At 47.2% G+C, this 12,110-nt stretch overlaps 2 protein-coding genes across 16 annotated transcripts in view; one reads left to right on the top strand and one right to left on the bottom strand.

Annotated features, from left to right (window-relative positions):
- The window catches only part of ATXN2 (ataxin 2), a 52,962-nt gene extending 44,310 nt beyond the window's left edge, over positions 1 to 8,652 (top strand). For 7 of the 11 annotated variants that reach the window (XM_084491514.1, XM_084491519.1, XM_084491523.1 and 4 more), the window contains 3 exons: positions 559 to 704; positions 1,573 to 1,800; positions 5,215 to 8,652. In XM_084491514.1, the coding sequence (XP_084347640.1) occupies positions 559 to 704; positions 1,573 to 1,800; positions 5,215 to 5,418 (578 nt within the window). In that variant the 3' untranslated portion in view covers positions 5,419 to 8,652. Of the gene's footprint in view, positions 1 to 558; positions 705 to 1,572; positions 1,801 to 1,957; positions 4,255 to 5,214 lie in introns of those variants that run through there. The other 4 variants (XM_084491516.1, XM_084491518.1, XM_084491522.1 and 1 more) reach the window with 3 other exon arrangements.
- The window catches only part of SH2B3 (SH2B adaptor protein 3), a 26,533-nt gene continuing 22,325 nt past the window's right edge, over positions 7,903 to 12,110 (bottom strand). For 3 of the 5 annotated variants that reach the window (XM_084491543.1, XM_084491541.1, XM_084491542.1), the window contains exon 8: positions 7,903 to 12,057. In XM_084491543.1, the coding sequence (XP_084347669.1) occupies positions 11,744 to 12,057 (314 nt within the window). In that variant the 3' untranslated portion in view covers positions 7,903 to 11,743. The remainder of the gene's footprint in view (positions 12,058 to 12,110) is intronic. The other 2 variants (XR_014684351.1, XR_014684352.1) reach the window with 2 other exon arrangements.

Below are 12,110 nucleotides of genomic sequence, written 5' to 3'. Positions count from 1 at the left end.
CTCAGCTGTTATGTATGTTCTGTGTGTCCCTGTAGCTCTTTAGTATACATGCAATGCGTGTACCTTACATGGACTGTACTGTGAGCAATTTCCAGAAGAGTAGCATGGTGAGGTTAGCCAGGTATAAGGCCAAATAATTTTTTGGATGGTGGAAATAAAAATGGCTTGTAACAGCTTTTTAAAGTATATTCCAGGAAAAAAAAAAACTAAATTGTATGGAAATTATAAAATTGGTATTTCAAACTGGCCTATCTGAAAAAAACAAACAAACAAAAACAAACCACAAACCACTTTCTTATATGTAGTATCTGTTGCATTGTCAAACTAGGGAAGATGAACTGTCTAATTATGGTTATTTATAGACTTCCCTGCAAAATCAAACTACATGAACACAAGGTAAGATACTCAGCTATTTGCAAGATAACTTTTTTTTTTAGAAGGGGGAGGGAATATTCTTGCAGTGTGATAGAGGTATAGTGCAATCTTCAAGTGCAGATGGTGACTTGATGAGGTGTGTATTTTGTACCTGTTGTTAAATATTCTTCTTTTTCATCCTAGTTTCCACTGGCTCACTTGCTCAGCAGTATGCCCACCCTAATGCTACCCTGCATCCGCATCCTCCGCATCCTCAGCCTTCTGCCACACCAACTGGCCAGCAGCAAAGCCAACATGCTGGAAGCCACCCTGCTCCTAGCCCCGTGCAGGTAACAGCTTAATGGAGTGAATGTCTTTAAATTGTACTTAACACACCCTACTGGAAGGTATCTCATCAGTCTGTTACTTTGCATCGATCTATTGATTTCTTGAGAGGAAAAACGATGGGAGCAGCTGCCCAGACCACCTGCATGTGATGAATCTCATGCAGGAATTGTCCAGATTCCCATATTTTCTAAAAGGCAGGAAGCAGAGAGATACCATCTCGTTCCTCTCTGTTTGCAATGGCCAGGACTCAAATGTAGACCCATAGCATAATTTGTGAGATAAGCTAGGAAGAAAACTTGTGGCAGTCCCTTTTCCTTAGTAAAGGCCAACATTTGAGTGTAACCATCCGTTTCTCCCTCTTCATGGGGGTTGAGGTACAGCTTGTTTTCATGTTACAATTAAGAAACGCTTACAACTTTGTCACAGTTTAATGTAAGTGGGGTCAGAATTAGAAGTAGCAGAATAACGCTGAGAAGTTTTGATGTGTATTTCCTCAAAGGCAGGCAGCTGAAAACAAAGCAGTACTTGTGATAATGCTGCCTGCCATAGCTACCTACTGGTAATGACTTTGGGCTGCTCTAAGTGCAGCTGTGACGTATATCCAGCTTCCAGGCTTCAGGGTCTCCTTGTTTTTACCTGGCAGACAGGGTTCTGGTCAACACATCCATTTTCCAGGCTCCTGCTCACATGACTCTCTAGTGTGCAAGGAGAAAATGAGCCTGGAGGAATTGTAGTGAGTTTTCATGTGACCCTAGTTAAAAGATTGAATATCAGGAGTTTTTCAAGCCTTTCTTAGAATAATTTCCATAATAAATGTCTCACTTCTAGGCCATAACATAAACCTCACTGATGTACTATCTTTTTTTGCAGCATCATCAGCACCAGGCTGCTCAGGCACTCCACCTGGCAAACCCACAACAGCAGTCGGCAATTTACCACGCAGGTCTAGCTCCAACCCCACCTTCCATGACGCCAGGCTCCAATACGCAGTCTCCACAAAATAGTTTTCCTACAGCACAACAAACAGTCTTCACCATTCATCCCTCCCATGTTCAACCTGCATATACCAATCCGCCACACATGGCCCATGTCCCCCAGGTAAACACAGTTTAACAACCTTCAAGACTAAATGTCTTAATGCCACAAAGATAGGACAGTTGGGCCTGCTGAAGTGATTTCCATTCTGTCACCTCTCAGCACAAACCTACCTGTTGTGTTACTTTAGGTTTCTGTCTGTACATTGCCTTTCTTTTAGAATTTTACAAGATATTTGGACCTCAGCTTCCAACACCCAGTGCATCTACAACTGTAGTTTAATGAAGACATCTTAAGCTGGCACTGCTACCGAAAGAAGTTGAGCTCTCTTCCCAGTTCCGACTCCCATTCTTGTCCTGCCCCACCATTCTGCTCACAGGACTGTTTGGCCATGCAGCAAACCAGACTGGGGACGTGATTCAGCTGAAGCGTGCCCCCCCCCTACCCCTATTTTAGGCTGCTTCTCAGTCAAATCAGTTCACTACTCGGGTTCACTGCATGATCACAGGAAGAGCTGGCACGCAGGAGGGTCAGAGGCGAGAACTGAGTGGAAGAAAGCTGAACTGCTGCTTTTGGTGGCAGTGGTAGGCTCGGCGTTGTAGCCAAATTTATACAAGTACATTCAGTAAAGGATATTCCGAAGGATTACTGGGTAGTAATAAGGCTGCACTGCGATGGGAGATAGGTGAGATTCAGTTCAGATGATTGCAAGACAATCCTTGCTGAAAGAGAAAACCGTGTGTGTGTGTGTCTGTGTGGCTCTAAATGTATTGCAGGAGAACCCCAATGATTGTCGGGCAACTTAACTACAGTCTTTGCTTCAGGATCAGAAACCCATTTCTCTTAACTGCTCTCTTGTGGTCAACTCACTGAAAAAAAAAAAAAAAAGGATTTTGGGAAGGGAAGCACATGACTGATTAATCAAGAGCTCCGCGTAAAGCAGCGTTACAAAGATTTTCTGATGTTTACTAAATCTCATGGATTTAGTGAGCTTTGTCAAGGAGCAGACAGTTCATCAGTAATTTGCCTGCACAATTGCATCTTCAGATAAGTACTTGGTATCTGGCTTCTGCCTTCTCATACAGGCTAACAGTAGTTTGGGATAGCAAGACTAACTGTGGGTAGGGAGGTTAGTCTGATAGGTGTGCAGTCCCTTACTGAATTCTGGTAAAACCTTTGTTTTGGTTCCTGGCACGGCCAGTTAAGCAAACTAATTAGTAGCTGTTTTAAGAATTGTTTTTACTGATGTTGAGTTTTTAGCTTTTTAATTCCAGTAGGCTTTTAATTTCTCTGCTTTTATACTGTGGGAGGATAAAGAGGATGTCCAAACTTGACTACTGCTATTGTAGCACCTTGCCACATCCTCCCAGGCTCTGGTTTCTGCCAGAAGCAAGATTCTCTGCTTAAACGAGCTATTGCTCTGCTCTGGCATGATGGCACTGGTGCGAATGCCCAGGTTGTAGAGCTTCTCAAGATGCCTCGAAATACCGCACGTAGCCCTTTAGAAGGGTCTTGGAAGCTTGTGGGCGAGTGGCATGTTCAGTGCTGTGCCTTGAAACGTGAAACAGGCTTGTTTCAAAGTCAACTTGAAGGTAAACCTGTAGAAGAACTGTGCTGTACACACTGTGGCCAGGCCCGTGCCTGCGCTGTAGATGCGGCCGTTGTCTTCCTTCCGTGTGCCAAGCACTTCATCAGCAAACCTTGCTAAAGGAAATCAGATGCAACTTTTAGTCAGAACTGACTGCTTAGTCAGGATTTTTAGCAATCACAGGCAAAGCCTGCTTTATCCTTAATTTTTGACTTACGCAGTCTTTTCTGCTGTAATTTTTTAGGATGAAAACTACAATCCATAATCCACAATATTTGTACCAGACTGACTTTTTGAAATGAAGTAGTTCCCTCAAAATTTTCTAATGAAGGAATAACTACAGTTCTGTAAGAAGTTTTAAATGTGTGTAATTATTCCATGGTGGGGAAACTAATCACTGGATTTAATAGCTTCTCAGTAGTGCCATTTCCAACTGCCGAGCACCATTGTGAAATATGTAGTAGGAATTTCAGTTCGGCTAACACAGGGGATCAGTTGAATTTCCCTTTAGGTTATCAGATGAATTGAGCTGTTAGAGATCTCTCACTTGAGAAACAGTACTTGAAAATTCATTGCAAAGTACTGTCAGCTTCCAATTTGTAAAGCGTTCGAGCCACAGCAGAAATTTTTATCCAGTTTGTGTCTGTACTGAATACAACTGCTATATGAATAGCTGCTTTATAGTTATGGCTGCTATAATAGCATGTTTGTCAACGTAAAAATGGTGCTGATCCTGAAAGATATTTTTGTTTCACAGCCTTATCTTCTAAGCCTTTTTTAGAGCAAGAGTGAGATTTGAATTGCAGTTCCTGCCTTTAAAGGCTTCTCGAGTGCTATTAATAGAGTGTAAGTCTGATAAAGAGTTTGAGAAATGTCTGTGATGAGTCAAATAACCCTTTTGTCTTTAAGAAATAAAATTCTAGCCACTACCTGCTATTTGTCTTTACTGGCCTGTGAAACTTGTGAGGCTGCGATGATTGCACCGTAGTGCCCTGTTCATGGGGTATGGTAGAAGGACAAAGCAAACCTTAGATGCAAATACATTTTTTTTTTCCAAGACAAACTGACCGAAAGCTCTAGGAGTTCCTTCACGTGTTGTGCTTTTACGAAACTAGTGCTTACCTGATTTTTAAAACAATTGACAATCTCTAGAGTTCCGAACCACTCTGAGCAAAAGAAGCCAACTGACAAGTTACTGAACTTGTTTGCCAGAAGGTGATCAGCCATAACGAAGATTAATCTCCTTTTTTCTGCTGAGACTTAACTATGATTGCTTAGATTACACAAGGACCTTAACTGTGATGAGCTTAACTGGAAACAGAACAAAGCTGACCTAACAGTATAAAGGGATGAAATCACTCATCTTAGAATGACTGCTTAGATGAAAGATAGTGCAGGCACAGGTCACTGGAGAGTGGTTTCTAGGGCAGGGAGCCATGAAAGAATGTGGAGTTGTGTAATGAGAAGCTGAGGATGGGATGCCAGACCTCTAGTGCGTGTGAAGTTCAGATCCGTACCCGGTGCATTCTCTGCATAGGAAGTGCTTTGATCTAGGTTACTAACAATAATGTTTTTGAAGATTTGTTGCTGAGTTTTTTTTTTTTTTTAAATATCCCACAGTTTAACGCTGTTGGTCTCTCCCAGTGTGCACTGTCCAAATTGCTAAAATTGAGAATGTTACTCAGAGCCAGCAGTGAGGATTTGAGCCCTTTTTTTTTTTTTTAGCTGTTATTTTTGTGTTAAGATCTCTGACTTAATCCCTGTAGCTAATCTAGTTAAAATGGAGTAAATCTCTGGATTTACTGGTACAGCTGGAGAAAACTTGATAGTCATGTGGCCAGGAGTGATGCCTCCTTGTGACCATTATACTAAAGAGCTCTTTGTTTCAGGCTCATGTACAGTCAGGAATGGTTCCTTCTCACCCAACTGCCCATGCTCCAATGATGCTAATGACGACACAGCCACCTGGTGGTCCCCAAGCCGCCATCGCTCAAAGTGCACTACAGCCCATTCCAGTCTCGACAACAACACATTTCCCCTATATGACGCACCCTTCAGGTGAGGAGTGTGTGCCCGGGAGACCTGCACCTTAACTGAGCCAGGTCACAGTAGTGAGGAGGACTGTTACAAACCAGATTTGGGGAAAAGAACAAACAAACAAACTAAAAAAAAAATTAAAAAATTAAAAAAAAAAAAAAGCTGAAGATGTCCTTTTAGAGTGGCAGGCTGCTGAAGGCAGGCTATTTCTGCATTTAGCATTTATACTTTGCCAGCCCAAATGCCTAGGTAAGCATGCGAGATTTAGCTAATTTAGCAAAGACCTCGTTTCTCTGTAGCTTGAGTACAGAAATGGATAACGATGCAGGCACTGGCGCTGTGGGACTGTATTCTTCCAGGTTTTGCCGTGGTTTTGCCTTGGGGGATGGACTGTCTGTGTAGCCTGTTCATAACGATCTGGGGGTTTATTAAATTTATAGCGATTTGCCTTGAGGATAGGAGTGACAATGTTGCTCGGGGGTAGTGCTGTTAGACTTCTAATGACCGAAGTAAAATGACAATTGAAGTCTATTCTTTAATTCAGAGTAACATTCTGCAGCTTTACTTTGGGGGAAAAGTAGATGCTGTGTGACTTCTTTCCACTTTAAATTTAAACGTTACCTAGGTTTCTTTGTTATTATTTGTTTTCAAACAGCCTCTAAACTTTTCTAGTGAACTAGATACCTGATTTTGTTTCTTGGGGAATGTGTGAGCAGAACAAAGATGCTTTCTGAGGGTTTAGGTAGGAAAAAAAATAAATATCCAAAGGACATCTTGATATGCAGAGTATTGTTTTGTTCTTAAAAAAAAATAAAAATAAAAAATAATAAAAAAAAAAAGTTCAGCTCAGTAGTTGTCCTGTGACCACTTTACTAGCAAACTGTTGTGTGGCTTGCCAATTTATTATTTACATTTGAACTTTTTTTTTACAGTACAAGCCCACCACCAACAGCAGTTGTAAGGCTCATCTGGAATAACTGAAAGGCTGGATACCTTTTGTAGGCCAAATACCCTCCTTCTACTGCTTCTGCCAACTGGAAGCACAGAAAACTAGAATTTCATTTTATTTTGTTTAAAAAAAAAAAAAATTGATTTCTTGTAACATCCACTAGGAATGCTAACAGTTCATCTTGCAGTGGGAGAGATTTGGACTGAGTAGAGGCATTTAGGAACTTGTGGGCTATTCCATAATTCCATGCACTGTATCTGAGTCCTGCAAGTGCCCCAACTCTGCTTGCTGAAAACTGGAAGTTATTTATTTTTTAATGACCCTTCAAAGTTATGAACTCATCAGCTAGCAAAAGAAGTAACAAGAGTGATTCTTGCTGCTATTATCACTAAAAATCAAGACTTGGAGATCCCTTTTACTTCTAACTAAACTTGAAACAGGTTCAGTAAAAAAAAAAAAATTCTAATCGTCAAACTGATGAATTATTATTTATAAATCACGTTTGATGAGATAATCACTATCGTGAGACAGTGATGTAACTTTTAAGTTAAGAAAACTTTTACTTTGTAGATAATATAAAATAAAAACTTAAAAAAAAATTAAAAAATAAAAAAAGTTTTAAAAACTGACCTACTTATCGTTTGTGTCTTGTTTTACCAGTCTCTCTCTTTAATGTTTTCTCCATTCGTTCCCCTTTGGATCAAAAGCTGTTTTTATTTAGCATCAGGTAAGCTTCGCCATGTGTTTCTGTCGTGTGCTGCTGCTGTGTTGTGTGTGTGCCCCCCTCACACCTCCCGCTATGAAACCAAGTCAGTCGTGGTAGACTCGTAGGGCTGTTACTAATAAAGTGAAGGCTTCAGGAGCAGACTTTGATACAGGTTTTAAAGAATTTCTTGCATTCGGACCCATTCCCTAACGGCTTTACACTTTACACTGTTGTGGTTGGCGTACAGAAGATGTCCTGGCTGGGCCTTGGTGTTTAAAATAAAGCTGTGTAAGTCAGTGGTGCTGCTGGGAGCCAAAGGAAGAAATCGGAGTAAGCATCACTTCACAAAATGGTGTAAAAAAAGATGGGGAGAGTGATAGGAGAAAGCAGCTGACTACCACATCCTTCGGCAGCAGGCAGGGTAACCATCACGGCTTGGGAAATGCTGTGGTCTTCCCGACTCTTGTAGGGCACACACGTCCTAAAATGGCTAACCACCACCAGATGATGCTGATTAAATGGATTATAACATCGCTGCATTTCAGAGGCAGGTCAAGGAAACTGGTGTGTGCGTGAGCCTACGTGGACGGCAGGTAACGCATCGCACCGCGGCTTGGCACAAAACACCCAAGGGGGTGTTAGGGGGGTGACTAACACTGAGTAACTTCTGTCCTATTCCCTTAAAATGAACGGTGCAGTAAAATGGAGAGAATCCATGCAAGTAAAAAATGCAGGTGGGCAGCAGGGGGCACAAGAACATCACAAGCAGCGGCGGTGACTTGGAGCAAGACTCCTTGAGTGAGTTTCTAAGGGAGGTTTCTGTCTTTTAGTAGCTATTCAAATAGTACCCGGGATCCTACAGGGAATCAGACGAAATACCAAAAGTGAGAAACGAGTTCTAAAAACAGTTTATTAGGAGCAGATTTTTTTTTTTTTTTATATTACGGTAAATTTGCATTATTCAAGAATAAGTTACTTGTACAGTACATACAGAAACAATATATAGAAAATCTACTATACAAGAAGAACTCTTCTGTGCAGGTGAGAAGAACTTTCAAATCAATGCACTTTGCGCCCAACAACCCTGTTGGCTTTAAATCATCCTGCTGAAGGCTGAGGTGGAGAGTGCACGGTCGGCTCCCCCCGCCCGGGGTCGGTGCTGGTGAAGGTTTGTGGTTTGTCCAGATCGAACGAGCTTAAATTAAAATTGGGAATACTGTACTCAAACCTGTTAGTCAGGATTTCAAGGTTTTTATACGCTTGTTAGAGTAAAACTGCGTGGGTCGTACGATGGCAGTGTCGTGTGGTCCGGAGAAGATGAAGGAGAAGGCAGCTCGGTGGCGCTTTGGCACGGGCTGGGCTGCTGGTGGCTGCTCCTGGGGGTGGCTTCGGCCTCCCCCTGGCCCTGGAGCTCCTCTGGAAGCTTTCCAAAAACTGGTTTTGATGCAAAAACGATCCGAGAGGCAACAGAGGTGTCAGTGTTTGGTAACCTGCCCTGCATTGCTGGGCCCCGGGCTGGCACGGCGCGGCAAGAAAGGGGGGAAGGAGGAGATAAAATCCTGCTGAAATCACGGGGAGCTTCCCAGCCTGTCCAGCACAAGGACGCGCAGCAGCTCCCGTGGGATGGCTGTCAGCAAGCACTGAGTGGTTTCCCAAGCCTAAAACGGAGCTGAGGACCTAAGATTTAGCGAGTTGGGTTAGGTGCTAGCCCTGGTTGCTGCCGTGCTGGTCACACAGCGAAGGCACTGCCCTGTCCCTGTGGCCAAATGGTGTCCTGAGCGGCCAAAACACCTCCCCGCCCTCGGCCCTCTCCTGATTTCTGGGGCTTGCTGCAGCTGCCAAGCCTCAGGACTTTCATAAACGTGCCAAAAGCCCGCGGGGGGCAGGGAACGGAGCCTGCCAAGCCCTGAGCTCTTTCCTCAAGTTACTAGAAGGACAGAAACCCTCTCCGAGCCCGTGTGAAAGGAGCGGGGAGGTGGAAGTGCCCCCGGGGGGGGGGGGGTGCCAGCAGCAGCAGCAACCTCGTGAAACCCTTGGAGCCACCTCCTGCTGCAGGTCACGTCCAGCGGAGTTTTGTTTGCAGAGGGAAAGGGGCTGCCGGGTGGTCACGAGCCCGAGGTGCGCGTTACTCATCCAAGCGCAGCCATTTCCGTGTAAACTACGGCCAGAGCCCTTGCGATTGTTTAATTGGCAGCTTCCAGCACCGCCTGCACCCTCCAGCAAGGCGGCTCCGCGTGCCAACCCGGCCCGCCAGCACCCGAGCCGGGCACGGCAATCCCTTTCCCATCCCTCTGTTCCAGATGCTCCGATTTTGGGGCGATTCGGGCGCCGCTACCTCATCTTTTGGGTTTAAAGCCGCCTTTAACGCGGCTGCCTGGTGATGCTGTAGGATTTTCTAGGCGTGCAGAGCTTTGCTGAGGAGCCTCCCCCCCCGAATTAAAGCAATCTGGGAGCGATGCACCAACGGGGCTAGAACTTGTGCTCAGCTTCCCCCCTTCCCCTGCCCCACATGAGCCACCAAGAGCCCTGGCTTGCCTGGCCCCGTCCCCGCGCCCTGTTTTGGTGCAGAGGGACCCTGCAAACGCCTGCAGCCTTTGTGCGGCTTCGGGGAGGGAAAAAAGAGCTGCGGATACGGGTGAGGAGCCCTAGCGGAGCACAGGGGCTGCTTTGTTTCCCCTGCAGCCTCTCCGGGTTTGGCAGCCCCGGAGGCGACACCATCCAGGGTGATTTTTTCTCTGAAACGCTCCAGTTTCGGGACTGGCTGCGATGGTGCAGGAGCGCGGCTCCTGCTCAGCACCATCCCCGGGGCAGGAGCAGGAGAGGCTTCGTGTGCCCAGAGCACGCGAAATGAAGACAGGAGAGGGCAGAGATGGAGGAGAGAGGAGGCACGAAATCCCAAACATGCTCTCAAGTCGCCGTTTCCAGTCTCCCAGCCCTTTCCCTGCGCACATCGCTCGCCTACAGAGACCGATTTCCCTCATGCCTGGAGCCGTTTGGCCGTGGGATGTTTTGGAGCCGAGGCTCGGGCTCCCACCCAGCTCCACCTGCCCTCTGGCAGCAAAATAAAGCAATTCCCTCGCCCTCAGGCTCCTGGCCTTGGGCAGACTCCGGCCCCTCGGCTCTGGCACCGCAGGCGCTGGCTCAGCCTCAAATCGCGGCGTCGGGGCCGGCTTTGTGCAACACCTCCCTGCCTCGTGCCCACCAGGCTCTCTTGATGTTTCCTTCCAAATCAGATCCCAAATTAATGCTCCCAGAGGCTCCCACCTCTCAGGCGATTTCAAGTGTGCAAGGGGGGACCGAAATAAACCAAAAAGAAAAAAAAAAAGGGCTTTCCTGTAACGTGATCTCAAGGCCAGCTCTGCGTTAGAAATCCCGGGGAGTGCCGGGCGCTGAGAAATCTGGAAGTTGAGTGCTGCCAACATCCCCTCGCGAGTGTCGCAACGGCTCCGGCCCCTTCCTTATTCTGAAAATAGCGGCGGATTCGAAGAAGTGGTTCCTCTCCAGCAGGTAAAAACGGCACCGGGGCAGCGAGCACCCCCGGGGGGGGGGGGGGAAAAATGCACGAAGGCAGCGAGGGTAAAGTGCCGGCTGTATTTGTCACTGCAGCTGTGGGAGCGCCAAACCAGCCTCATCCTCCTCCTGTAAGGCACTTTGGGGTGCGTGGCCCCTGCTGCGGGACTGGGGGGGCTCAGCCTGGACCCCCCCTGCCCGCGAGGGGCCCGTTGCATAGGTGGCCACAGCGGCATCCCCAGGGGCATGGGGGAAAGAAGAGAGCAGGGGGGGAGGCGAGGTAAAGAAGAAAAAGTGGGGAAATTCCCCTGGGATTTGTGCTGGAAAGGCTTCCCTCACTGGGAGGGGGGGGGATTTCTTTTTTTTTTTTTTTTTTTCCCTGTCAGTCTCCGCGTTAGTCCTCGGCTGTTTGCGTTGTTAATGGTGGAGCGGTGTTAGTGTTCACGTCTTAATTAACAAAGCTAACGGGGTAAGTAGTTCTCCGGCCGGTGCAGGGAGTGACTGCAGCTGGGCTAGGTTCTTTCTTTTTTTTTTTTTTTTTTTTTCTTAAAAAAAAAAAAAAAAAAAAAAAAAAGGAGCGAGAAAAGCCAGTTTTTGCCTTATCTAAAATTAAGAACAAACTCCTCCAGCGGCTTTGCACGACCCGAAGCTCGGCTCCGGCAGCTCGGGGCTTGCTGGCAGCTTTGTGCAGCGGCAGCACATCCTGGGGCGGGAGGAAGTGGCTCTTCGTCGCCTGTGTGCAGCCCGAAGCAGCAACGTGTCAAAGAATTTATAATCCTCTTTTTTCCTTTTTTTTTTTTTTTTTTTTTTGTTGTTGTTTGCTCCAACGACGCGGGTGCGACGCAAGACCCCCGGTTCCTTCTCTGGGCGCCGCGGTGCCGAGGGGAGGAGGGGACGGAGCCCGGCTGTGCAGTGCCCCCCGTGCCGGCCACGCAGCTGGGAATGCAGGCAGGAGCGGTGTGTGTAAACAGTAACGAGAAAGCTCTAATAATATCCAAAATAATAAAAAAAAAAAAAAAAAAAGGCCCTTTAACAGGCCGAAGAGAGGGAGCACACCCGTACTGGAGTGAAAAACGACTCCCTTCCTTGCGGAATTAAAAAAAAAAAAAATACCAATCCCTAACCAGAAGGAAGAAAATAGTTACATTCTCGCTGGGACTCCCGGAGGGGCTCCAGGCCTTCTTCTCCACCCAAAAAAGTGCGTCCCCGGGGCCCGTCAGAGCGGCGTGTACTGGTTGTCGATGGCACGCACGTGGCCCCGGCCCGGGGCTTCCACCTCGTAGTCCGACTCGCGGGGCCGGGCGCCGGGGGTCGCGGTCACCCCGCTGTGCCGCAGGCTCTGCGCCAGCTCCGCCGGCGGTGGCACCAGGTGGAAAATCTGCTCCGGAGGGGGCTCGGCGGGGCCGCGGGGGCAGGAGGAGGAGGAGGAGGAGGAGGTGGTGGTGGAGGTGGTGGCGGGGGTCAGGCTGAATTCGGGGCTCCAGCCGGGGATGGGCAGCGGGACGGGGACGGCGGTGCCGGAGCCGGGAGCTGCGGATAGAAGGAGAGGCGGTGGCTGCTCGGGGGATGCTCCTGCCCCATCG

This window comes from Aythya ferina (assembly GCF_964211825.1).
Source record: "Aythya ferina genome assembly, chromosome: 17".
NCBI lineage: Eukaryota > Metazoa > Chordata > Aves > Anseriformes > Anatidae > Aythya > Aythya ferina.
The sequence above is the reverse complement of the archived record's forward strand: the minus strand, read 5'-3'. Positions and strand labels throughout refer to the sequence as shown.